This window comes from Manacus candei, unplaced genomic scaffold (genome assembly GCF_025592945.1).
Source record: "Manacus candei isolate 608988 ecotype Guabito, Panama unplaced genomic scaffold, ASM2559294v1 h1tg000047l, whole genome shotgun sequence".
In the NCBI taxonomy this organism is placed as follows: Eukaryota; Metazoa; Chordata; class Aves; order Passeriformes; family Pipridae; genus Manacus; species Manacus candei.
The window spans coordinates 3384770-3409964 of record NW_026138095.1 but is presented as its reverse complement, the minus strand read 5'-3'; the positions used below and the strand labels follow the sequence as shown (position 1 = coordinate 3409964).

General features: G+C 38.2%; 1 protein-coding gene across 4 annotated transcripts in view; it reads left to right on the top strand.

The window, feature by feature from the left end:
- The window catches only part of HELZ (helicase with zinc finger), an 84092-nt gene that overhangs the window by 28984 nt on the left and 29913 nt on the right, over window positions 1-25195 (top strand). For 3 of the 4 annotated variants that reach the window (XM_051797635.1, XM_051797631.1, XM_051797632.1), the window contains 9 exons: window positions 540-647; window positions 941-1238; window positions 4454-4721; window positions 9439-9772; window positions 13666-13796; window positions 16146-16325; window positions 16812-16916; window positions 23003-23181; window positions 24858-24976. In XM_051797635.1, the coding sequence (XP_051653595.1) occupies window positions 540-647; window positions 941-1238; window positions 4454-4721; window positions 9439-9772; window positions 13666-13796; window positions 16146-16325; window positions 16812-16916; window positions 23003-23181; window positions 24858-24976 (1722 nt within the window). The remainder of the gene's footprint in view (window positions 1-539; window positions 648-940; window positions 1239-4453; window positions 4722-9438; window positions 9773-13665; window positions 13797-16145; window positions 16326-16811; window positions 16917-23002; window positions 23182-24857; window positions 24977-25195) is intronic. The other variant, XM_051797634.1, reaches the window with a different exon arrangement.

Below are 25195 nucleotides of genomic sequence, written 5' to 3'. Positions count from 1 at the left end.
CAAACTTAGCAGCTCTTTGGAATTCCAAAGGATGTTTTTTATGGCATTTGACCAGCTCTGCTTACCACTAATCCCAAGGAGTTTTCAGTCCATCTATTGTTAATCAGAATCTGGGAAAAGTGGATTTCCTGCAAAATGCATTGATGAGTAGAAAGCCTGATTCTACTTCCTGGTGGCTCAGTGATGTCAGTGAGATCTGGGTTCTTCTGGGCCTCATTGCATCACAGTTCCTTCTTTCCAAATGAAGTCTCGTTCTACTTTAAACATTTACAATTAAGTTGGGTATTGAAAATGAAATCTTGCAGTTAATTGTCCTTAAATGGCTACATTCTTCACTGACACAGTATGATGTAGTAAATTTGACTTGCTTGTCTCTGAATTAGCACATATTTGCATTAATTCCTGCACAGGATTTGCAGCAATCCTGCACAATCTAATTCTTTCTACTTTCTGTGAAAAGACACTACCTTTTCCTGAATGTTTGTATTTTGATGCTGCCTGTAGAACTTTAATGTTATCTTCTTTTTCTTTTAATCTAGCTTAGTGAATGTGTAGAAGGAGTGAGAGTAGAGCATAACCCCGAGCTGTCGGTAACTGTCACCACCAAAAAGTCTCATCAGACATGGACATTTGCTCTCACATGTAAGGTAGGACTACTTATCTTCTGAAATTAAGTCAGTAATGACTAGAATGCAACTCACAACCTTTTGCAATTAAGATTTCAATTGCATCATTCTTAAAATAGAGCAACTTCCCAGCACCATCCCCTCTCTCTCTGTCTTTTCCCAGCAGCTCTGGTGATTATGTATTTCTGGAAATCAGGCAGGACCTGTAGCTGCCCTGAGAAGTTGAAAGTTCTTATAAGCTCTCTTTATTTGATTGCAAAGGAAGATATTCCTGAAACAATTTCAGCCTTTCAACCCCTGCATTTCTTTTCTAGCCTGCAAGAATGCTCTATCGAGTGGCCTTGCTTTATGATGCCCATCGGCCACACTTCAGTATCGTTGCAATATCTGCTGGAGACAGCACGACCCAGGTGTCACAAGAAGTTCCAGAAAACTGTCAGGAATGGATAGGAGGAAAGATGGTCCAGAATGGAATAGATCATTACATATACAAAGTCAGTATAGCCTTCAACACAGAAATCTTTGGAACTTTTCGCCAAACTGTGGTGTTTGACTTTGGGTTAGAACCGGTCCTCATGCAACGAGTGATGATTGATGCTGCTTCAACTGAAGGTAAGGTAGCAAAGCTTTTTGGCTTTTTTTCAATAGTGGAAATGTTTCATGCCATCTCTTTCCTTTCCACATTTCTGGGCAGAGCAGCATCTGTGTTAACAGCTCATGAATGTCTCGTACTGTGTGTTATGTTCATCGTATATATGAATATAAAGAGTGGACAAAAGCTTCAGAGGGTCTAAATAAGGCAGATAATTGGAATATGACTTACTCTGTGTCAGGATGTGATAAATATTATCAAAATGCTGGGAATTTCTGATTTGGTGTTTGTCCAAAGACAGCACTGGCAGTTCTGCCTCTATAAAACATGTTTATGTTTTTATAATCATTCTTCAATTGATGAAAACATTAAACAGGTAGGAAAAGGTCAGTAGAGAAATGAAATGTTTCTGTTTAAGAATACACCTGGTACTTAATCCAGTGAATAAAACTGACTATCTGAGAAGTTGATTTGTATTTTTTTCTTCCCTTGCAATGTCTGACAAGGATTGTCAAAGGCAAGAGGCCAAGTGTAGGCTTGCAACTCAATAATTTGCTGTTGACACGAATTTTGAAAGATGTAAAGGAAGTGTAGCTATATTTGTGTTTTCAAGTAAAAGAAAAAAAGCTACATGTTACTGTTAGGGTTGTATTCTGTTTATTAAAGTGATCTGTGTCTCTCAGTTCCAACCTGAAATAACTCCAGTTTGAGAAAAATGTCAGAAAATTGAAAGATGTGTGAAGAGATGCAAAAAAGAAGGCAGCACTTTGATTTATGGTTTAAGAGAGCTAAATATAGGTCACTGTGTCACTTGGCAGCAGGCCAGGGGGTGGGATACAGGGTGGTGATTTCTAGTGAAAATTTGAGAAATACAAACACCAAAGAAGCAGAATTGTAGCACTGGGATTTAAGCAGAAAGAAGAGGAGAAGGGAGGAAGAAGGGAAAAAGATGAAGCTGAGAAGACAGCAGTTTTCTATTCCTGGCCTTTATTTTCATATAGCAGATTAACATTTGCAGCATTAACAGAAGGAAACTGTAAATAGCAAATGCCAAAGAGCAGGAAGGGATCTTTGCAGATGACCCAGGTCCTTGCAGCCAGGAGCAACAGACTGGGCACGTTGTGATGTCTCTTGAAGCAGAGAATGTTGCTCTGCCAAGGAGAAGCAGCTCAGGAGCAGCAAGGCCGTGGTGTTTTCGGAGCTGTTCCACGATCTCCACGTAGCATGTGGGTAATTCCAGCTGACAGGCTTCCCAGGACACTGGGCTGGTGGAGTCCTTTCATTGTAAAGCTGTTCAAGATCAAGGGGAACAAGCCATGACTTATTTGCAAAGTCAGAGTTACTGTCAAACCAATCTGTGATCTGGGGCCTTGTTGTTTTAAACCAACTCCTGACCACAGTGACCCCAGGAACAGCCAATTGAATTCCATGGGAGGGTGATGGATGAAGTGTCTCCAGCATCAGTTACTGATATTTCCTTTCCCAGACTGCTTGTCTGTGAGCAGAGGGATGCTGAAGGCTGCAAGCAGGTCGTTGCTAATATTTATTTCAAATGACAAGTGTTAAGGTGTTTAAGGACAGAATCCTGGGCCTTTTGCTCTGTCATCTAAGGAGTGTGTAATAGGCAAAGCAAAGGGATAACTGTTTTGGATGTGTGTCCAATTCCATAGTTTCTTTTCCTTTTGCCATACATGAATTAAGATCTGGTGGAAATGCTTTCCTAACACAAAGATGCCCGAGGTCTCTACATTTGCATGTAATTCAGGGCCCTGCCTGGATGTCTGGGCAGGAATGAAAGGTCAGCATTAAAATATTTTAATGGAGGAGTCTCCATTCTGTGTTTTGAAATCTTTATTTACGATGGGAAAAAAGGGAACTGAAGGAAGTTTTGCATTGAGTGTGTACAATCTGCTCTTCAGGAGAGGGTCACTGTGTGCACAGTCCGTGCCAGGGACAGTTTATATGTCCAGTGCTGGGAATTCAATGGCTGGCTTTCCAGGAAACAAGGACTAAATCCCAGCATAGTTACTGAGCTTTTGGGATCTGAGGTGTGGTTTGTACCAGAGAAAGCTTCATTTATGGTGCTGTGATTTCAAACACAGGCTTTTTCTTGCCCTACAACTGTAGCTCCTGATACGGTTCAGGCTTGAGGGATATATTTAAATGTGACTTCTTAGTGAACACATGAGATTAACTAGTGAGATAAGCCATGTTCCTGTAGTCAGGCAAGCTGAACTGAGATTCCTTTTGCTAAAATGCTGGGGTTTTTTTCTTATTTAGAATAAAGACAGTCAAGATGATGTTAAGTATTTAATTTGAATTTGAGAATGTGTTTTTTGCGCATTTTTCGGCGTTGGTGTGATATCCTGGATACCTATCTTAAATCTTACTCACAGATAATACATTAAGATACCATAGCTTGACTATAAATGCCAAATATTTTCAGCTCTGCAATTTTAACTGCAGTTCTGTTAAGTGATTCACTGTTGTCATAGTGGTTTTGTGGTGTTAATGGATATATTTTGGGTGGCTGTAGACGAGTGCTTGGTCTTTTCTTTCTCATTTATGATATGTGGTCTCTGAAATGAGGGTATACTGAAAAATTAACTTCCCTTTGATTTTCTAATTTTATATCATTTTAGGTCATATTCCCCAAGTTTTGCCTAGCAAAATAACCTTAGCTGTGTAGTGCAACTGTCTGCACAATGAACATATTGGGGGACTGTAGAATTTTTAACAAAACTTTCAATGTTGCAAATTTCTTACCAGCTGGTTTATCAGCTTGTTTTTATGACCTTCTAAATTTTATAATATGTATTGTAGGATTCCTCACTGCTGTATGCTTTTGAAATGATGTTGCAGTCAGGCTTTGAAAGTGCATTGCGATGCCAAGTCCTTCAAAGTTGCTTGTGGTTATTAAAATAAAAGTGCTTTCCTTGCTTGTCTTTATTAATTTTATTTGCTGTCTATAGAATACTTTATTTCTTGGTACTGTTTGAGAGCCTGGTTGCTCTCTGTGCTCACCTGAAAAGTAGGGCTGGTAAGTACTGGCAGTGAACTTGCTCAAGCTGTTGTGGGCAGAGGGGACTCTTACCTGTGTTTAGTTCATTATCTCTAATGGGATTTGGTTTAGTGGGTTTTGTTGGGTTGGTTTTGTTTGGTTTTTTTTTGAAATAAAACCAAACCACCTGGGGTTTGTATTTACTTCCCTTCCCTGTTCTGTATCTACCCCCAGATCTTGAATACCTGATGCACGCACGGCAACAGCTCCTCACCACAGCCAAGCGTTGGGATTCCACGTCCAAGACTATTGTAGAGTTTGAGCCCAATGAAACTACTGAATTGGAGAAGAGCCTTCTGACCAGATACCAAATCCCTCTGTCTGCTGACCAGCTCTTTACACAATCTGTCCTGGACAAATCACTGACCAAGACCAACTATCAGTCACGGCTGCACGACCTCCTTTATATTGAGGAGATAGCACAGTATAAGGAAGTCAGCAAGTAAGTGATTCCTTTATAAAAACATTCCTACTAAAATGAAGATGGCAGCTTTTTTTCATTAAACCTACATGCTTCTTTAAGATACTAAGTCTTCCTGTTTCTTTTGAAATGAATCTGAACGAGCCCGGGAATAGTAATGTTTGGTAAAAGTGTCACTAGCACTTAACAAATATAACTTGCTGCTAATTCATTAAAAACAAACACTAAATATAAGTATGTGCTTACAGTTGAAGCACTAAGCAGCTGTTTTACTTGGTTTTGTTGGTGTCTGGATAATAATTATTTTTGGTTTTTTGTCTATACAAAAATACAGTAATAATAGTGATATTTTTGTTCCTGTGTGAAAGTAGGTTATAGCAAAGGAATAAAATATATGAAGAATAGTTATATTTTTGTTCCTGTGTGAAAGTAGGTTATAGCAAAGGAATATATAAAATCTTTTTTTAAAGGGTTGAATTGTGGGTGGATCAAACTCTGATCTGCAATGATGTGGCAGCTGATTTCATTATATTTATTCTCTAAATAGGCTGAAACCCAGCTTCTGAATAAAAGTTTCTAACAAAAGACATATAGTACACATTGTTTGGTTTGTTCTGTCTTGAGGTGTTATGTACAAATTACTCAACTGGAGTAGGTGCAAGAAAAAGATGTGAAATTCCCATGTATTCCCCCCCAGTGGGGCCTTTTGTTTAAATGTAGTTTAATAGGTTAAAAATTTTGCCTGCATTCATGTGGTAGTTGCACTACTCAGAATGGAAAGTTAAAAAGATGTAACTCCCCTTTAGCCTAATTTTATAGCAAATTTAGTTCTGTCAACTACAGAAAGTTCCAAATCAGGAATGTCTTTTTTTAAGATGAAGAACCACTCCTGGAGCTACAGAGCTGAATCACCCCTGTAGAACTTAGAAAGAAAATACTATGAGTAGTTGTATTTCTGTTGCTTTTAAAGCAGAAAATTGATGCAATTTCTTTTTTTAATCTCAGCTGAAGGGCAGTATTTGAACTGGTTTTCTTCATATCTTTTATCACTGCTGCCCTCTGCTCTTGAGCTGGAGTCTAACACGTGGAGGAGTCAGGCTCGAACACTTCAGCATGCAGAAATCCTCTCCATCATACATATTTATAAACAGGTTGACTTTCCTAAGGCTTTTTTGGAAAAAAAAAATTGGATTTAAAGTAAATATTATGAAACATGATCAAAACATAAACAGTATTTTGGCTGAGTGACTTTTCACATGGAGAGTTCCACTCTCCTGCCTCGTAGGAAACCAAAGAGCATCAAGCCTGGAGACATGAAAGAAAAATAAGTGTATCCTGTATGTAATGCTTCCTCTTTGGACTGTTTGGTGCAGCAGTAAGTTATTGCTTGATAAGTTATAAGTAAGTGTTAATAATGTTCTTGAAATCTTCTGTTTTGATAGTGTTGATGTCAGAAACATTCTTTTGATCTTGTAGCTGACCCACTTTATTGCAGCAAGGCTCAAACCAGCACACATTTCCACTCCTCTGTGGCTGAGATCACACGCTGGGTATTCTCCAGTGAAGTGTCAGGGTTGCAAGCCTAGAAATGGGCTGAGAAATACAAGTGCAAGTGGGTTTTAGTACCTCTGGAGTGGTGCTGTGAGTGACAGCATTGATGAGCTGTTGCACTCTAATGGTTTGTGAACTGGCAAAGTAGCAGAGTTGTCAACATGGTCTCTTAAGACAACACTGGAGTAACACGAGTGTCTGCAGTTCATGGAGTGTGTCCTTGGGTTTTGAGACTGTTGATGGTTTCTCACTTTCTAGGAAAGCACTTTTTCAGCTATATGTGGAATCACCTCAGTGGAACTACTGGGGAGTGTTGCATGAAGGTGTCAGTGGCTCTGAAATATCTTGAACTCAGTTACGAGGGAGTTCACTCTGTGTAGACTCAGAGAGCTTCACTTTTAAATCATGTTTATTGTAATATTTCAAGAGGCTTTTATAAAAGTTACTCCACATGAGCACATCACAAAATAGGACAGTGAGGGAGTCGCTGCTATTTAATTTCAAGTGCAAACACACTAGATGAGGAAAAGCACAGCAATGTTCTGACCTTGAGAGTAGTTTGATTTTGGAAAGTGTTGCCCTACGTACACCTGTTGATGGTTTTAAAACTCTTCCTTTCTCTCTTGCTCATTGAAAAAGAAAAGCCATATGTAATGGTTGGAGTGACTAGAACTTACTGTGCATTTCCTTAAATGAACATTAAAGAGTGTGTGAGGTGACACACGACTCCTCCTGTGCTACCAGAACTGCAGAGCAGCTTTATCCTCAAGGCAGTGAAACATAAAATTACCAGCTCTGATGGAAAATAAATTTGCTTTTGTCATTACTGTGTCTTCCATTGATCACTCCATAGCAGGTTCCCCTCTGCACACCCTGTCTGAACTCCCAGCAAATGTGCTGAATGTGCTTTTAACAAAGTGCTACCTGGGACTTCGCTCAGAACGGGTTTATTTGCCTTTGGGAAATTTATTGTTTGCATTGGTACTGGATGATTAATGATTTATGAAGTCTTTCTTTAATTTCTGTGGGTTTAAATATGAACAACAGGCGTTCTTGTAGCTGGTTTCATTAGCACTGCAGGTAGGCTGGGATTTGCAGTGCTTAGGAGGAAATGGAAGTTTCTGTTTGTTCAATTTGTATCAGCCTGACTGAAAACCTTATTTTGCCTAAACCTGCAAAGCAAGGGTGAGAAATGGATGAAAGAAACAACTTCTGATTTTTTTTAAAATCAAATCCTTAGAGAGTTTTGCAGTTTAGCAGTTTACCAGAAGGTGTCAGCTTCCTCAATGGAAATTGCTTGATTATCTCTAAACTTTAGATTCCCTTTAGCACAGCAGGCTCTGTTCAGTCATTTATGAAAACACTAACCTGTGCCTCGACTCAGAAATGCAGTAATGCTGTTTTCCAGCACGTCGTTATCAATCTGAATTTGAGCTCATGCATATTCAGCAGCCCAGGGATGAACTTGGGGGAAGTTTTAACAAAATAAATTCACAATAGCAAATGATTGTATCTCGGTAGGAATTCTCAGCTCTTGTTGCTCGGTTAAATGTTTTATATGGTATTTTAACAGTCATCTGAATGTGATATGAGCTGTTGCAGAGGTTGCTAACTTGCTGATAACTCCTTTGGAATAGTGCAGCACTTGTGTAGAAGAAAGCTTGTTTTTTGTTTGGGTTTTTTTTATTGGTACATGTGGAAATTGGAAAGATTACACTTAATTCTTGTGTGCTCCCTGAAGTACATGCCTTTGAGTGATTGCTTTCACTGTCACTTGTGCAGTAACATTTGTGCTCACTGATGAACCAAACAAATCCCTGTTAGGTAAGAAAACATCTCTTGTTTTTGGGGAGTGGAGGACTGGGAAACGTGGATCTGACTTAATGCCCATGTTATGTAAAGGAGCAGCTGTTACCACATGGGGGCAAACTTGCAGCTTTTGTGCAGGATTCACAATGTGCCAGATATGGAAAAAAATATATTTGATTGGTTTGGTAGATGTTTAATTACCTAGCAAGCTAAAATGTTGGATTTTATGGTTACAGGCTTATGTTTATTGATACTACAGGGCTTAGGTGATGAATTACCAGCTTATTAGGTTAAAATAGAAATTATAAGAAGAACAGATGAAATAAAACAAGTATGAGTATGAAAAGTACCATAAAGAACGAGGTATTTTTCCAAGAGGCTTATTTAATTTGTGAAAACCTCTGGGTTTAACTTTTTGTCTGTAATTTGTTGTAAATTTAGGAAAAAGCTGCTGGTGAGAAAACAACAGAATATTGTTACTGTGTCAGACTTTTTTCCCCCCTTTTGTTCTTTTTAAAACCAGGTTGAAACAATCTGTTTTAAAAAATCCAACACCCTAGGAAGAGGTTTCTGTGTGTTGGTGAGAGGTCAAGAAAGTGTTCTAATAAGTCAGTTTAATGTGTTGTGCATGTTATTTCTAGAAAATGGCAACTGCAAAGGATGAATTTCTTACATCTCTGATTACAGGAGAACCTGCTGCCAATAGGAATTCTGTGGATAGATGGTTTATAGGGCTGAGCTCTGATGCTATTCCCTCATCTCAAATGAGGGAATCATTTTAATGCCTACTATCTGATTTTTTCAAAGCATTTTAATCAATCCCTCTGAATTATAAGTATAACACCATTTACCTTTTAAGATGGAGATAGCCCTCTTTGGTATGCAACCTGGAAGAGAGACATGGGATAAATAGGAATTTACTCTGCTTTTTGCCTGCCTATCTCTCCTTGCATAGTTAAGAAACTATTTATATATATATATATGTTTATATATGTATACGTACATATATAAAAATATATTATAGCCTACAAACTATTTAAATAGAAATTTTTACTGCTTTGACACGTGCATAGCAACTCTCATTTACTCTAAACTTATTTTGGTGTCAGAAAATCTAGTATATGTTTCTTTTGTGGGTTCTTTTTTTAAACTTCATAGATGTTGATTCTTTTAAATATGTGCTTTACAGGCTGTAATCAGAAGGAAAATGTGTGAATATTTGACAGCTGTGTATGAAGGGCCAGTTTAACCATACTTGTTTATATTTAAAAATTAAACATATATATAGATATATATGAAGTGAATCTTGAGTGCGAATACCTGAAATTTCCCAGTCTGAGAGGGTTTTTGTGCACTGACTCGATGCTTTCTTGCTTAGGTTCAACATAAAAGTGCAATTGCAGATTGTAGCAAGCTTCATGCTCACTGGTGTTTCTGGAGGTGCAAAATATGCCCAAAATGGACAACTTTTTGGGCGCTTTAAGCTCACGGAAACGCTCTCGGAAGACACTTTGGCTGGACGGCTGGTGATGACCAAAGTCAATGCTGTTTATTTATTGCCTGTCACTAAAGAGAAGTCAGCCCAGACCCAAGGAACCAAAGAGAAGGTTTATGAAGCAGCTATCGAGGAGAAGACAAAGGATTATATCTTCTTGAGGGTATCCAGGGAATGCTGCGAGGAGCTGAACCTTCGGGCGGATTGTGAGATGCAGGTGGGTCTGAGGGAGTGTGAGATGCAGGTGGGTCTGAGGGATTGTGAGATGCAGGTGGGTCTGAGGGATTGTGAGATGCAGGTGGGTTTGCTCTGAGAACTCTTTGCCTCGTGTTTGGTTTGGTTGGTCTTGTAACCAAACAGAAAGAACCTCAGCTTCAGGTCACTGGAGTTGCCTGGAATGAACACATTTCCACCGAAGGATTCTCTCTCCTCCCTTTTATTTTGTTTTGGGGAAACATATGCGAGAATCCTAATGTCTCAATTTAACATGGATAATTGGGCTGGGAAGACTTACGTTGTTCTGGGCTCTTGCTTTTGTGTTTGTTTTCTTAAAACAATAATTAAACTTCCTAATTGATTCTATTGGAAACTCCACTGGAATGCAAAATCAGCTGGGGCTTCAGGAACTGACTGATTTTTTCCTTGAGTGTCTTATAAATCTTAGCCTGAGGCAGCAAATCTATTCTGCATTAAAAATTGGGTCCTAAAGTTGTTTGTAAAATCATTTCGTACTTCCTACATGTGTCAATGAACTGGTGGTCAAATTCTTAAAGTGTTACCTATATTTGAATGAATTTCAATTGTGAGGAGATTTTTTTTCTGATTTCAGTATTAACAGAAAATTTGGAAAGGGATCCTCAGGTTAGAACTGAGGAGACTGTAATTTGGATGTCTGGAGTTTTTGTTAAAGATGCTGGAGATTTTGCTGTTCTCTTCAGTATAGTTGGTATTCCTTGTGATTCTTAAACATTGACAAAACTGCTTTGATTTCTGTGGGGTTTGGATAAGTTAGGTGGTTTCCTTTGTTTCTGCTTCTAATAATTCACCTTGGAAACTTCCTGATCCCTTGTTTACCTGCTGTTCTGGCTGAACTATAATAAATACACATTCTGCTGTTATCAAATGTACCATTGATGAAGGTGGGATGGAGTGAACTGGTGCTTTAAACCCCTGTGGCTGCCGCCACTGTTTTATTTTTGGAGTGGTTCCTCTGTTCTGTGTCCTCTCCTGTGAACCTGGCACTGGATTAACTTCCTTTCCCACTGTTTTCTTGTTGTGGAATGTATATTAAAGCAGGTTACAGGCATCTCCTTCACAGATGGCCTCATTCAGTGCTCTGCAACAGCAAATAGGACTATTTGATTCCATCCAAGCAGCATTAAAACCAAAACAAATCACAAGCTGTTAAAGAAGGAGGTGGATGCAGGTGGATAATATGAGGTATTTAATGCCAGGCATCTTGCTTGGACTCCCAGAAGGGGCTGTTAAAGTGTCACCCAGAGGAGCAGCACAATTTTTCTGCATTTAAATTACCATCATTACACTGTGTGGTCTGTTGTCAGCCTTGGGTCTGTCTGAGCAAAGATATTTTCCCTGTGCAGACCAACCATGAGTTTGGGACCATTTGCCATTTGAGTGGCAGCTTTTTCCAAACACCTGCAGGATGTGGTTAGGGGGACAAAACCAGCACTGGTAGGGATGGGAAGGACAGAGCTCTGGAAGGAGCTTGAGGTGCCCCTCAGGCTGGATGAGCTGTGCTGTCATTCTTGACAAATCTTGAACCACCTGCTGGGAAGAGCAGTGGGGAAAAAGAATTCTCCAACATTCGTGTGTCCTGTTTAAAAAAAGTTTTCCAGGCAGTCACATCCACATCAGTGAGCTCCATGCTTAATGTTGTTAGATTTGTTACTGCCCTTGTCTTCAGACTTCTGATTGTACATCCTGCTGTAAAATGTGATCGTCAAGATGAATATTTAATGTTTTTATATCTGCCAGAGACTGAAAGTTAATGGCTACGATCTGCAGGGATACAAGCAAATCTTGTTTATTTACAGCAGAGCTGGTGTTGATTTTACTTGCTACATAATGATATGAACAGTGTAATATTGAAATAGGGCAGAAAAAAGGCAAATGCTAATTCCCAAATCCTTTTGAAGGTGAGAAGTCAACATTACTGGGGCACGAGAGTGTTTTTAAAGGTGTGATCCCTGTGGTAGGAAGGGACTTTATGGGCAGATAAAAGAGTGTTAGATACAACAAGTAGTTAAATCTAGAAGTATAAATTATTCCTTCATAGCAGGAATTCTCCTCCATAGGGGAAGGTTCATGAGAAAAGTTTATGTGGCTTTGAGTGAGGCCTGTTGTGTTTAGAGAAGTGATCATCTGCTTTTCTAACTCTCTTTCCCCCCCCCAAGTTCAATGTCTTATTTTGATAACCATGGTGATCTTTAATATAACAAATTGGATTTTGTTTGTAGTATGTAAGGAAAACTCAGTTTAGCTGACAATTTAAAGTCTTTATATGAGTTGTCGAAAAAAGATAATTGCAAAAATATATTCTATTATTGCTTCTGATTGGTAGTAATAATTATCATGAGATTAATAATGGAGTGGTAGAGGAGAAAATTAATAGATGTGAGGCCAGATTGTTGCTTTGGACATGGGAGTGACTGTCACCTCCATGGCTTTTCTCTGGGATGACATGAAGTGTTCAACCTTCCTTGTTGTGGGGGTGCTGATGGACCAGCTCCAGCTCATCTTTGCTCTGCTCCTGTTCTTCTCATCTCTTAATTGGTAGGACAGAACCAGCTCCTGTAAGGTGGTGGTGAAAGCTCTTAATAAAGATGGCCATAGAAACTGTAAATACAACAGATATTTCCAGGGAGATGAGGGGTACTTTTCCAGACAGGTTGCAGTAATTTGGCTGCTGTTTGTAACATGCTCACAGTCATTGTGAATCTCAGAAAGAGACTTATTTACTCCTATTTAATCACAAATGCTCATTAGAGTTGTAGCACAGTAATTACATAAATATGTAGTGACAGCAATGCTTTGGAAAAAACCCCTAAAAATGTGTGTCAGTCACTTGAAGTTCTTCAGCAGCTCTTGGGGGGTTTTTTTGCTGTTTATGTTAGTGCAAATCTGTGTCAAATTTTGTCTAAAGGCTTCTGTGTTTGTTGTGAACATGGAGTTCTCTGGGGTAACACTGATCAGATTCTTTTGTTTTTGGAGAGATTAATAATTGCAAATTTAAATATGTGTAAATGATAATCTGAGTGAACTGGTTTTGTTTCCCCAGGAGCTGCTTTTATCCTGAGCTCAAATTTAGAATGTATTTTTCTCTTTGCTCTTTTAGTATATTTATGTATCAACTAATTTCACTCTCCATTGTTCAGTTCTGAATTGAATCAGGAATGTTAACGTGCTCTGCGTGTTGTTTCTGGCTCTGTACCAGAATTTTTGTTGGCAATATCTTTTATTTACTAGCATTAAAACACATGTAATTGAGAGAACAAAGCCAAGAGTGTATTAATAAGCAGCTGATTGTTAGAAATTAACTTTTGGGAGTTCTAATAGTTGAACCTAAATGACAAGTTAATATTACTCCAGAAGGTTTGACTAGAAATAATGTTTGGGGTTTATCTTTGCTGGTCACACATCTGAATTAGGTCATCTCCTGATCTGTAAAAATTTCTGACCTGTCATTTTTGTTGAGGTTGTTCTTACAAAAAGGAGTGAAAGCTTATATTTGTAAGAACAATGTTTTAGGACAATAGTATTTTCCAGGAGTGTTTTTTGTATTAAATAAAAAATTTCCAAGAATGATTTCCCTTTAATTATTTTTCTGAAAGTACAGTGGAATCTTATCTTAGAAGTCAAACAACGAAATCACGTTAGAAAAAAATGCTGTATTTATCTTTGATTCGAAACAACAAAAATTAGCAGGTTAATTTTATCACAGATCTTTGGACTGAATGCTGTTTGCTGTTTTCTTCTGAGAGCCTCTGCAGGAAGATAAAAATGTGTCACGTACAGCAAAGTCTAATGAGCATTTTCCAAATGAATCCTTTTTATTCACCTCTTCATTTATTCCTTGGTTTTGTGCTGCAGGTTGAACTCCAGTTCCAGCTGAACCGCTTACCCCTCTGTGAAATGCATTATGCCTTGGACAGGATTAAGGACAACAGTATTTTGTTTCCAGATGTCAGCATGACTCCCACCATCCCCTGGAGTCCCAACAGGTACACGAACACCAGCACTTTAATATCAGAGACTGGGTGGTAATGCAGCCCTGAATTTCTCATAACAGATGGCTGGAATGTGCCCTAGAACGAGAAACAAGCCTTGCTCTTCATTAGTGGTGAGGGGGTTCAGAGAAGGGAGTGAAACTGTGCTAAATAAAACAAGAAAAGTGATCCTCTTGAGGGCCAGAACCTGTTGATTGGTTGTCCCTGAGCTGGGAGTTTAGAGGCATCACAGTTCCACTGTGGCTGCAGAAAACAAATCTGCTGCAGTTAATTACTGTGCTGCCTCTCTTCTCTGAAAATATGATACTTTATAGGAATGTAAATACCATTTCCAAGGAGTTTGCTGTGCAGGATCCCAAGTGTGCAGAGCCCTGTTTGCAAGGATCCATTAGTGCTTCTTGAGCTTGATGCAACAAGCCCAAATTTGGACATATCCCCGAGGGTGTGGATGTGGAAGGTGTGGGAATGACTGTTGCAAGCAGCTCTGAGGTTCTTTGTACACATATCTCACAGTTTCCTTTATGAAATTATAAACCCCTGTGTCACAGAAATACCTCTCAAGAAACTTAAGTCTGATGCAGTGATGCAGTGAAAATAGTTGGTCTCGAAGAGGAAGCTTCGGGAAGAGAAATGTGAGGATCAGGGAATATGCTCAGTATTCCTGCTGCATAGGGAAGGGTAGCAGAGGCATGAGGTTTCTGCACTTGGAGAGCAGGGAAATGAGAGGAATGTGGAACTGATCCCGTGCCCAGCCTGCGAGGAGTCGTGTGGGGTCTCGAAGGTGAGAGTGAGGAGTGGGATTGTGGTGCAGGACAAATCAGGAGATGGCTCAGGGATTAGAAGGAAAGTGATCTGGCAGAAACCTGAGACCCTGAGATAATGGAAGACAAAAAACTACTGGAAAAATTCTAGTTTGCCTTTGGAACTGTAGGGAGAACAGATCGATAGGAGGGCGGGAGGAGGATGATTGCTGGGGGATTGCAGGATGACAGCCCCGGGAGAGGGAAGGAATAGGTTTTGTATAGAGTTACACTACAGAGCTACTGGAGGTCAGTGACAACCTGCTCACTGACTTAATTAAGTCTTGAGTGAATCCTGCAAGGAAATAGTGTGTAAGAATAGCTTGGAAGCAAGCAGTGATTTCAATAAAAAGGTAAGTCAAGTAGATGGAACTTTATCTTGTGCACAGGTTGGTTGTAGTTGAGATAATTTATTTGTATAATGTTTTATATTTTTTCTGTACATAAATGATGCAAGAGTTGGAGTTCAGTTTAAGTCAGTGTAATAAGTATGGTTTTTTTCTGCCTGCTGTCTTGGTTTGCCCTGCCTTAAGAATCAGCCTAACTCCAAACTGTTTCTTCCCTCTGTTTTTCTTCTATTTTTGTTTTATGTCCCTGTTACTTTCCGATATTTCTTAGAATCTCCTGCCAGCTTGTTGTTCATAACCATCTTGAAAGTTCAGTGAATTCCCTCTTGATTTTACTCCCTGTTGCTGACTCTTGCTGAACAGAAACTTTCCCAGTCTGTAAGAAGTGTGGTGCTTGTACCAAAGCAGATCACATTACTAAAGTATGGCCATATGTGCAGCAGTGACAGGTGTTTTTTACTATGCATGTCTACTTTTAAATCTGTCAGTTGGGAATATTAAAAACTCTGTCTAGAAATCTTTAACCTCTTATGCTCATTGGAATTTTCTGAAAGCATCTTCCTCTTAGTGCTGGTATCACTGGCTGGTTACAGCACAGATCCTTTTTTTAGCCTGCTTTGCCATTAGAGGTATGTGCCTTGATGATCTTAAAAAAAAAAAAAAAGAAAAAGTAAAGAGAAGTTTGTAGTTAATTTGTAGCAATTAGTTTTTTAATTACTTTTTAATTTGATTGTAGATAACTCTCCCAAGCCCTGGAGCTGTGTAACTGTTGACTTTGAAAGTTGACAATATAAATACTGCAGGGAAGAAACATAACTAATATAACTGTTATTTTGCATGATAATAGTAGAAAATCATTATATGTTTACTTGGTTTTGTTATCAGGGGATGGTGCAGCGTGTACTTTTTCTAACATATGTGATATGCAGGTTAATTATCGTTGTAAATTGAGAATAGTTGGGTTCCTTGTGAGAAAAACACAACTGATTTATTGCCAATATCAAATTTTTATAGTTAAAACATGTGATGTGTTGATTTGTTTCGTGTGCCTCGGTGCCCCAGTCAATACAGCAGCTCCGTAAAGGCTCCCTGATTTCTCCAAAGCTTTGGAAATCTTTGGAAATCTTCCCTCCTGCCTGACAGTGGGTTGGCAGAGCTTGTGTTTGTAACCCCTGGTGCCTCTTTTTTTTGCCCAGACAATGGGATGAGCAGTTGGACCCTCGGCTCAACGCGAAGCAGAAAGAGGCTGTTCTGGCGATCACGACCCCCCTGTCCATACAACTGCCTCCTGTTCTTATCATCGGTCCCTATGGGACAGGAAAAACCTTCACTCTGGCTCAGGCAGTCAAGCACATACTCCAACAGCAGGATACCAGGTGAGAGGGGCCACTGAATAACTGGATTGGCAGAAAAAAGGGGCAGTTTTTTTTACTTAAATTCAAGGAAAACGTAGAAATAGAGGAAACAAACCCGAGTCTTCCGTCGTGTTTTGAACAAAAAAGTAATTCTATAATCTTAGCCTGTGTTTTAGAACAAAGCTAATTAAAATGAACCATATGTGGAATGACTGTGATCTAATGGCTGTGGCAAGTTTTGCAGTGTGCTAGATAATAAAAGCTGTTCCTTAATATCGAGTCGGGATTAATAATTACGAAATAATTATGGAAAATCTGTTTGAGCTTTAAATCTTCTCATAAGTGAAGGGTTTGAGTTGGGGGCTGAATCATACAGTAAGTTAGTGCCTAGTTTCATGAAGAAAAATGTGCAGGAAGATGGCCACTGTTTTCTTTTTTTTGTATTCTACTGCTTTGAATTGTTTTCTGTTTCTTCATTGCTTTTTTATTTGCATCCATTTATTCCAGCAGGATTCTCATTTGCACCCATTCTAATAGTGCTGCTGACCTCTACATAAAGGATTATTTACATCCCTATGTAGAAGCAGGCAATCCCCAGGCAAGACCTCTCAGGTATTTTTTTAAGGCTTATTATGTCTCTATAAATTACTGTTCTTAAGAAAAGGTGTCTGTAAAAAAAGGTTAAAAGAACTTTTGAAACATAAAAGCATATTGGCCTTACCAGCCTAAAAGGAACGTGAAACAATGTCAATGTTATTTTGAGTCATTTGTTAAATAAAAATAAAGACATCCTTTTTTAAGCTTTTATTATTCTGTTGATAAATGTGTCTTTCCTAATGAGCAAGCTTTTGGTATGCTCCTCTAAAAGCTACTACGATAAAATGAAATGAACTTTAATGGTATTTTAATTCCAGAAAATTTTGGCTCATGCTTAAAATGCTAATTTGGAAACTGGGGTTACCCACCTTCCTTCTTGGAGAAAAACTTTGGTGTCATAGGAGCTGCATATTTAGAGAATCTTGTGCAAGTAGTTTGGCCTCTTCTGATAAATCAGTTTGAAGTCATTGTATTGAATACAATTGTGTTGAAATGTACTTTACAATTGGTGTTTTGGGGAAATTAGCTGAGGAAAAAAATGGAGAAGTGGAAGCTGAAGAGCAATGAGGGTAAACTTGCATGGAAATAGTTAAGGAGGGTTTATTTATGGGCATAAATCTGCTCCTGGGAATATTTTGCACAGTGATCACAATGTATACTTTATGCTGCCAGCTTGGTGTATATATACATTTTAAATTATGGGCATCATTTTCTGGATGCCAGTGTGTGAGTTTATGATATTACTAAGAAAATGACTCCGTGTTTACTTGCTGGCTATTAAAAGCCATCCTGGACTTATATTTTATGCAGTGTCAGTAAAGGCAGTGAAGTTATGTGGAAGGGTTAGATTTACAACAGGTGTAAATTCTCTTAGGTTTGTTGGCTTTGGTTGCCATGTGACATTTTACAGACACTGAGGATCTGGCCAAGGAGAAGGAGGCAGTGTCTGTCTGCAAAGATACCTTTGATCTGCTTGTATTTTAACACAGATTGTCTTAAGGTGATTTGTAAAGCACTTTGTGATGAAAAGCATGATGGGTGTCTTAATTTTCTGGTGGGGGAAAAAAAAGTGTGTAATGCACACTTTTGGGAATATTGGGGTGTGATTTAACAGAGCGAGGAGTTAAAGTTAAATACAGTTTTATTGTGATTGCCAGGCTTTTGTTACCTTCTTTTATGCTCTTTTTTTCAACTACGTAGTGCAGTCTCAGAAATATGATGAGAAAATACATAAACAAAAGTGGTATTTATTTCTGGTTAATATATATGTACTTATTTGCTGAGAAAATTACAGCACTAATTAAAAAGTCACTGAAATGTTAGAATTGAAGTCTAATTGTCTTAGTACTGGCTACAAAGCCTTCAAAAAGTGCTGCTGGAGCTTATCTGATATTGTTCAAATAGTCCAGATACCTCTATAAAAAGTTAAAGTTTTCCAAAATGGAGGCACCTCTAGAGGTTTATGTTTATATATATATATATATATAAGTGAACCCACAAATATGGATGTTTTCAAATAAAGAATGTAACATATAATTGTTGTTTGAGCACTAAGTACATCTCAACCTGCTGGGGCAAGAGTGGAAGGTCAGTTTATCTGAATTGAAGGCCAGAACTGTGTGAGACTCCCAGCTCAAATTAATTATGGATGTACTTCCCTTATTTTGACTGTTGTCAAGATATATTTTCAAATTAAAATCATGACTGTTGAATTAAAATCATTACAGGGTGATCTGAGCCTCTTGCAATATTTTCAAGGAAGCATCAAGTGGAGGGGAAGCAGTTAATTATCCAAGATGGATGTGCTGCTTGCAGAGTTTGTTGTGTTTCTAAATAACTGAACAAATTTGCTTTAGATTTTACTCCTTATTTACTCTACGAGGGATGAGTTGGCTGTTCAGTATCCTTGCTAAAAATGTTTCCATAGCTTAGTGGGGAGCAACATAATATTTTTTTATTGTTCTTAAAGAAGAAAAGCTGAATTATTATTTAGCATTGAGTGCTGAGAACCATGTAGCTATTTCTGTGGGTAAGATGTACACTAAATAAATTATCCTGTCCATAATGCGACATAAAAGCTGGAAATGTAGAGTTTTATGGGTTTTTTTGTTTAAATATCATATTATAAATTTGTATCTTTTCCTAGCAAAATTGCTTTCCATGCCCTTTGGAAAATACAAAGTCAGAATGAACACTGAGAATTTATGTTAAATCTCAGTTCTGCACCTAAATGAAATACCAGTGAAGCCTGAAGGCCAAATTCTCGTAGTCCTGATGTCCATAAACAAATATTTACCCAGAGAAAAAACACGCCCCTGGGTTTGATTAGTAGATGAGTCAACTGTATTAGGGGCACACTCCAAAACATGACTTTTACTGGAGAAACTTGACACTGAAACCATTTCACAGACTTATTTAAATGGTACAGAAATGTTTCTGAAGGAAGGAAACCCAAACCTGAGCTGCAGTTGGGAGCAAAGAGCCTTCAGTGAAGTGCATCTGCTCATGGTAACAACTTGATTTTTAGTGCAGGGGCAGCCAGGCACCTTTAGATGGTGAGTCAGAGCTGTGAGAGGGAGTAATTGGCTCCTAATTGATCCACTCCTTCTCTGGGTGGATGTGCTCGTCTCCATCAGCTGCTGGAGCCTTCTGGAGGTGGCTGCTCAGGTAGCACTGTAGCTGACTAATTCAGATTATCACTCTCTCCTAAAAAATCCAGGCAAGACCTAAGAAACAGCAGCAATTCCTCTGTATGTCTCTGCTCATACAGTAGTTATTACTATTATTTTACTCACGTATTTCAAATGTAGTCGTTTCCATACACTGTTTTTTTATGGAAGAGGAAAGAGGTTGATACTGCCTCTATCTATTTATTTAATGTTTTTATTTCTTCCTAAGCATGTTGTTGCTGACTGTCAGTTCAGCAATGTCAGAAAATGAGTTGATTCTGATAAAAATATCTCAGCATTTTTAAATCCTGTGATCATAACATAGATGTGTAAGTACTGCAGGTATCCTGGAACCAGGTACCTTCAGTATGTGGCTGCTTCAGGAGATACTCAGGCTATAAAAATTAATCAATAGGAGCAAACCAGAGTCTGAATTAAAAAAGAAAACAAACAACAAGCCAAACCAAAACCCCAGCAGGTTTTAAAAGAACGTTGCCCTTTTTTCCAAATTGCCTGTGTTAAAGTTCTTGTACTGAAAATGGAATTAATTTATCTTATCAAATGTTAGTCTGGAAAATAAATTACTCCTCTGCCAGTTACTTTTTTTTTTTCTTGAAACTCTAGCTTCTATCTTACTGCATCCTCAAAGTAAGATGGATTAAAAAAGTTAACTTTCAAGTTGTGAGACAGGTTCTTCACATGTTTTCTGCATCCCAAGGAACATTGTTGTCTGTGAGAATGAGCCTCTCTTTGGAGATGGATCAAAAGAAATGGAAGAGGGAAATCAGGTGCTTTTAAAGTTTTCTTTAGGCTTCTTGGGACTACTTAGATTTATTTTTTTCTAATGATGTCTTAACAGAGGCATGAAATTAGACTGTTAGATTCCTTTCCCTCTTAAGTTTCTGTGCTTTTTTTTACTTGAGGGATTTCAGGTGAGAAATAACTGCACAAAATCTGGGATTGGAGTTTGTCCAAGGAGAGTTCTTTGGAGTACAGCCTGAACGGTTTTTATCAAGAGCTGGGAGGAATTAGTGTTTTCCAGTTCAGAACAGGGAAAAGTGAATAACTGAAGTTTAGTCCCCATTCTCTCTGCTGTAACAAGTCACAAGGAGTTGCTTTTGTAGGACATTTGTGCAAATGAAATTCTTTTTAGCCTCCCTAAGGGGTTCTGACTCCAGGCTCCCCCTTTATTAAATTTTACAAGTATATTTTAAGTAATTAGGAGCAATCCCAGCCTGGAATGATGTAATTTGACTAACATTTAATTGAAATATTTGGGCAGATTTCTTTTTTGATGTAATGGCTGGGAAGGTGGTGGGATATAGGCAGGTCAGCTGTCAGCTTGTTACATTTTTGGCTCATTGGCTAAAGATCCACAGAAATTAAGGCTTCTGTTGTAGATATCCAGATGCCACATCTAGGGAAAAAAAAGGTTTTTCCTTTATTCCACACAAATTTCCACACAAAATGCAGATTCAGTGCATGTTAACCAAGCACTAAGCACAGTGGATATGTTCAGTGCTTTTGCAGAAGATGGAGGCCCTAATCCATAATCTTCTGGGATTTCCATTTTGAGGTGATTCTCTGTGTATTTGCTGGTAAATTCACTGCCTGTGGTTTGGGTGAACCTTAGCCTGCAAGGTTTTAATTTCTCCAGAATTAAAGTCTTGGTCTGAGGCACATGATGTGAGAAAAATCCGCTCTCAGGTGAGCTGTGAGGAATTTTATTTTCTGTAGCTGGAGCTTTTGCCCACTTTTGTACCCAGAGCTGCACTAATAGAAGGTATTGTAGGTACTAATGAGTATTTTGATTAGTACTTGGCTATGCAGGTATTACCATGAGAAGTTGAGTCTTTTGTTTAATCAGAATTTAAGGGCATGTCCCCGGGTGAAATGTTATGATTTGTGTTAAGCTGTTAAACCCCATTTTTGTAATTTTTTTTCTTCCAACTTTAAGAAAAAAAAACCCTAATAATGAAATTACAGGAGATTTTATTAGCCCAAGTTGCCCCTGAGAAAGAAAGCCCTTGTTCAGTGAGGTTTGCTTCTATCACGACATTTTCCAAGTAGTCACATCTGTCAGGTGTTTTTATGCCAGTGGTGAATAATAGCTCTGGGATACCTTTTTGATCTCACATCAAAATAAAAGAAATTAATGGGTAAGCAGCAATGCAGTTTGAAATGCTGTCAGCCAATCTGTGAGTCACCCACAGTTGAATTTTTGTAATAAAAGACAGTGCATGGTATAATAATGTCTAATAACCATAATATTTTGCATTTCAATAGCACCTTTCATCCAAGAATCTCAAAGTGCTTTACAAACATAAACTCACAATAAACTCAGTAATCCTTGCAGTTCTCCTGTGAGGTGGTAGGTGAGAATTAGCCTCAGTTAGGGCTGAGAAAGTGAATCATACAAAAATGTATTGAGGTCACATTAGAAGGTTCTTGTTCTGAGAACAGCTCAGGAGTGTGGTGGGTGCTGCTGGGCACTCAGTCTCAGCCTGGAGTTACCTTTGTCACCCAATGTCATTTTGGAGTTGGTTGTGGTGTCAAATTAAAAAGCCATTCAGAGTCCTGAAGTGCCTTTGCATTTCATTTTATCCAAAAATGGACATTGTGTCTTCCCAACCCACATTTCTTATAATCCTGATCCTCCTTCCTCTCCCGTTCTGTGGTGATTTTCAAAGATGGGTGGACATGTGGTACCCAAAGTCCCTCCAGTGCCATCATGTTCTGCAATTCAGTGCAGAATTACACTTCTCCAAACACTTGATTAATGATTTGGGATTTGTAAGATGGGCACAGGAGAAATTAAGTGAAGAATGGATAAACCAAACAGCTTTAAATCCCATCTTCAGAACTGAAATTAATTTAAATAGCTTCATCTTAATTTGCTTTGGAAATGAACCAAAATAAGCTAAATTCTAAATATTGATATCTGTACAGTAGTTACCTGTAGTTTAAAGGCTCAGACAATATATAGTGTGTGTAAAAGGAAGAGCAGGATTTCAATATATTCATATATTCCCTGCAGTGGATGGGATGTGCAGACTGCAGCTCTGCAAGTTCCATACTGTGGACTTTAAGTTATAGTTCAGCTGAGGAAATACGTCTTTAAAATGAGTTTATTGTTAGTTTAAAATTAAATAGACATTGATGTGAGGGTCACAGAACTTAAATACGTGAAGAATTTACAGATTTCCATATGTGAATTAGTCCTTGGTAGCTGTTTGGGTGTGTAAAATTGCACTGCAGCAAATAATGGAAAGTAAAGCTGAGATATTTGAGCACGTAATTCTGCAGAGTCGTGATGTTTTTGCTTCTTGACGATCATGTTTATGTACCAGAAAACTGAATATCAATATTTGAGATATTATGCTGTTGCTGTGTTCAAACCATATAGAAAATAAGCCCCTTTTTCTTTTCTAGGGTATATTTCAGAAATCGCTGGGTAAAGACTGTTCACCCAGTTGTGCATCAGTACTGTTTGATTTCAAGCACACATTCCACCTTTCAGATGCCACAGAAAGAAGACATTCTAAAGCAAAGAGTAGTGGTTGTTACGTTAAATACATCACAGTATCTGTGTCAACTGGATCTTGAACCAGGTAAAGTAGTTTCTAAACAAGAAGTGTTCATGCTCGAGAAAAATTCCTCTTACCAGAGTTTGTTCCTTACCCAGCACTTGGAACTGTTACAAAATAAAGTAAACAATGATAATCTTAAAATGCTCTTTTGGATTTTTTTAATGAATAAATGTTTATTACAAAGCTGTAAAATGCTGGCATTCAAATTAACCTTTTGCTTGTTCTTTCTTTTCCTTATTTAAAAAAAAACCCCACTAAATAAAGAAGCAATACTATGTATGATCTGGTGTTTCTGACATCCAAGAGGGAAAATTCTGTTTGAGATTCTGACTTTGAATATTATGCTCATTAAGGTCATTACTCAGTGGAGCATGTAAGCATAAATACACAGCTTTTCCCCTTGTTCTGTGAATTGTTCAGCTTTGCAAACAACTCCCACAAATACAAGCCCTGTGCTTTGGTAACATGATACATTTAGGGTTGTTTTCTAAACTGAAATACATTAGATTGATAATTTTGGGGGCAGAGGCTGCTTAGGGTTTATTGTTTTCTTGCTCTCCCAATGAAATCCATCTGCTTTTTGGAGAACATGGGATTTCTTCACAGTGGTTGTTAGGATTAGATTTTTATGGCGACGTTTAAGCATTTGTTGCAACAGAGAAAACTGATATGGAATTTATGGTAAATATTTTCAGGTCTCTAGACAGAAATAGCTGCTTTGTTTGGCACTGAGCTGTGTACAGTCATGCCACAGTAATGTGTGTGCAGCTGTATGAAATTCATATTTTCCAAAGAAAATTGCTCCATTTTTATGTATGTAATCTTAATTGGATGGTGCACTAAGTCCTCTAATACTTTGCTTTAAACCTTAATATATCACAGATATCAATGTATAAAACCACTTCTCTTCTATACCTGTCCTGAATTTACATTTCATGCAATATAAATCTACAGTGGCCAGTTTTTTTTTTCAAGTGCATGTTCTCCAGTGCATAGAATCCCACCCACCCACCAAAACCTTTGGTCCAGTGTTGTCATAAGATTGAATTTAAATTTTCCTTCAACTTCTGTTCCTTTTTTCCCCCCCAACATTCCTTTAAGCCCATAACCAGCAAAGTGCTCAGGTATGTGTGCAATTTTAATGGGAAATTTAGTATATAAAATATAGTTAATAGGACTCAAGTACACGAGGAAGTCCTTGTCATTGTCATTGTCCAAAGCTCTTCAAGTCTCATGGTGGTGAAAAGACTTTCAGATTTGAGAAAACTCCTGAGGGAGGTTTGCCAAGAGACATTTCCTCTTGGTGTAAGGAGGGCTCAGATAAAACGTGTTTAATTTCATGTCTGTCAGAAGAAAGAGGCAGATCTGGGGGCTCCTGCCAATGTCACTGCCAATCAGGTGACCACTGTTGGTCATTGGATGGGTTTGAAAATTGTTTGTGTGGTTTCTTGTAGTTACTAGAAATTAATCTGTGTAAGCCATTTTTTTTCCCCTGAGTTTTAGATACTGTCAGAATACAGAACATTCAGTTCAATTTCTTTTTTTTTTTTTTTTTTTGTTTTGTTTTGTTTTGTTTTGTTATTTTTTTTGGGTACTATCAGAATACAGAAGGTTAAGTTCAATTTCATGTTTTGGTTATCAGTGTTTATTTTATCATATTTCAGATTCATTTATTTGCTGATATCTCTGTTTTACAGGGTTTTTTACACACATTCTGTTAGATGAAGCTGCTCAAGCTATGGAGTGTGAAACTATTATGCCTCTAGCATTAGCTAATAAAAACACAAGGATTGTCTTGGCTGGAGACCATATGCAGGTAAGAGCTGTGGAATTTTTGAGTATGAAGTGCATATATATATTGTATTCATATTTATATATTTAAGTTATTTATCTGCTCCAAATCCTATAATAGATGGGGAATCCAAGGAGAATTCAAAGGATGTTACTTGGATAAGATACAGGGGTGATTATTCCAGTCAGGGGTTTATGACTGCTGTTCCCTGTTGATTTTTGAAGGAATTCAAGAATATGGAGT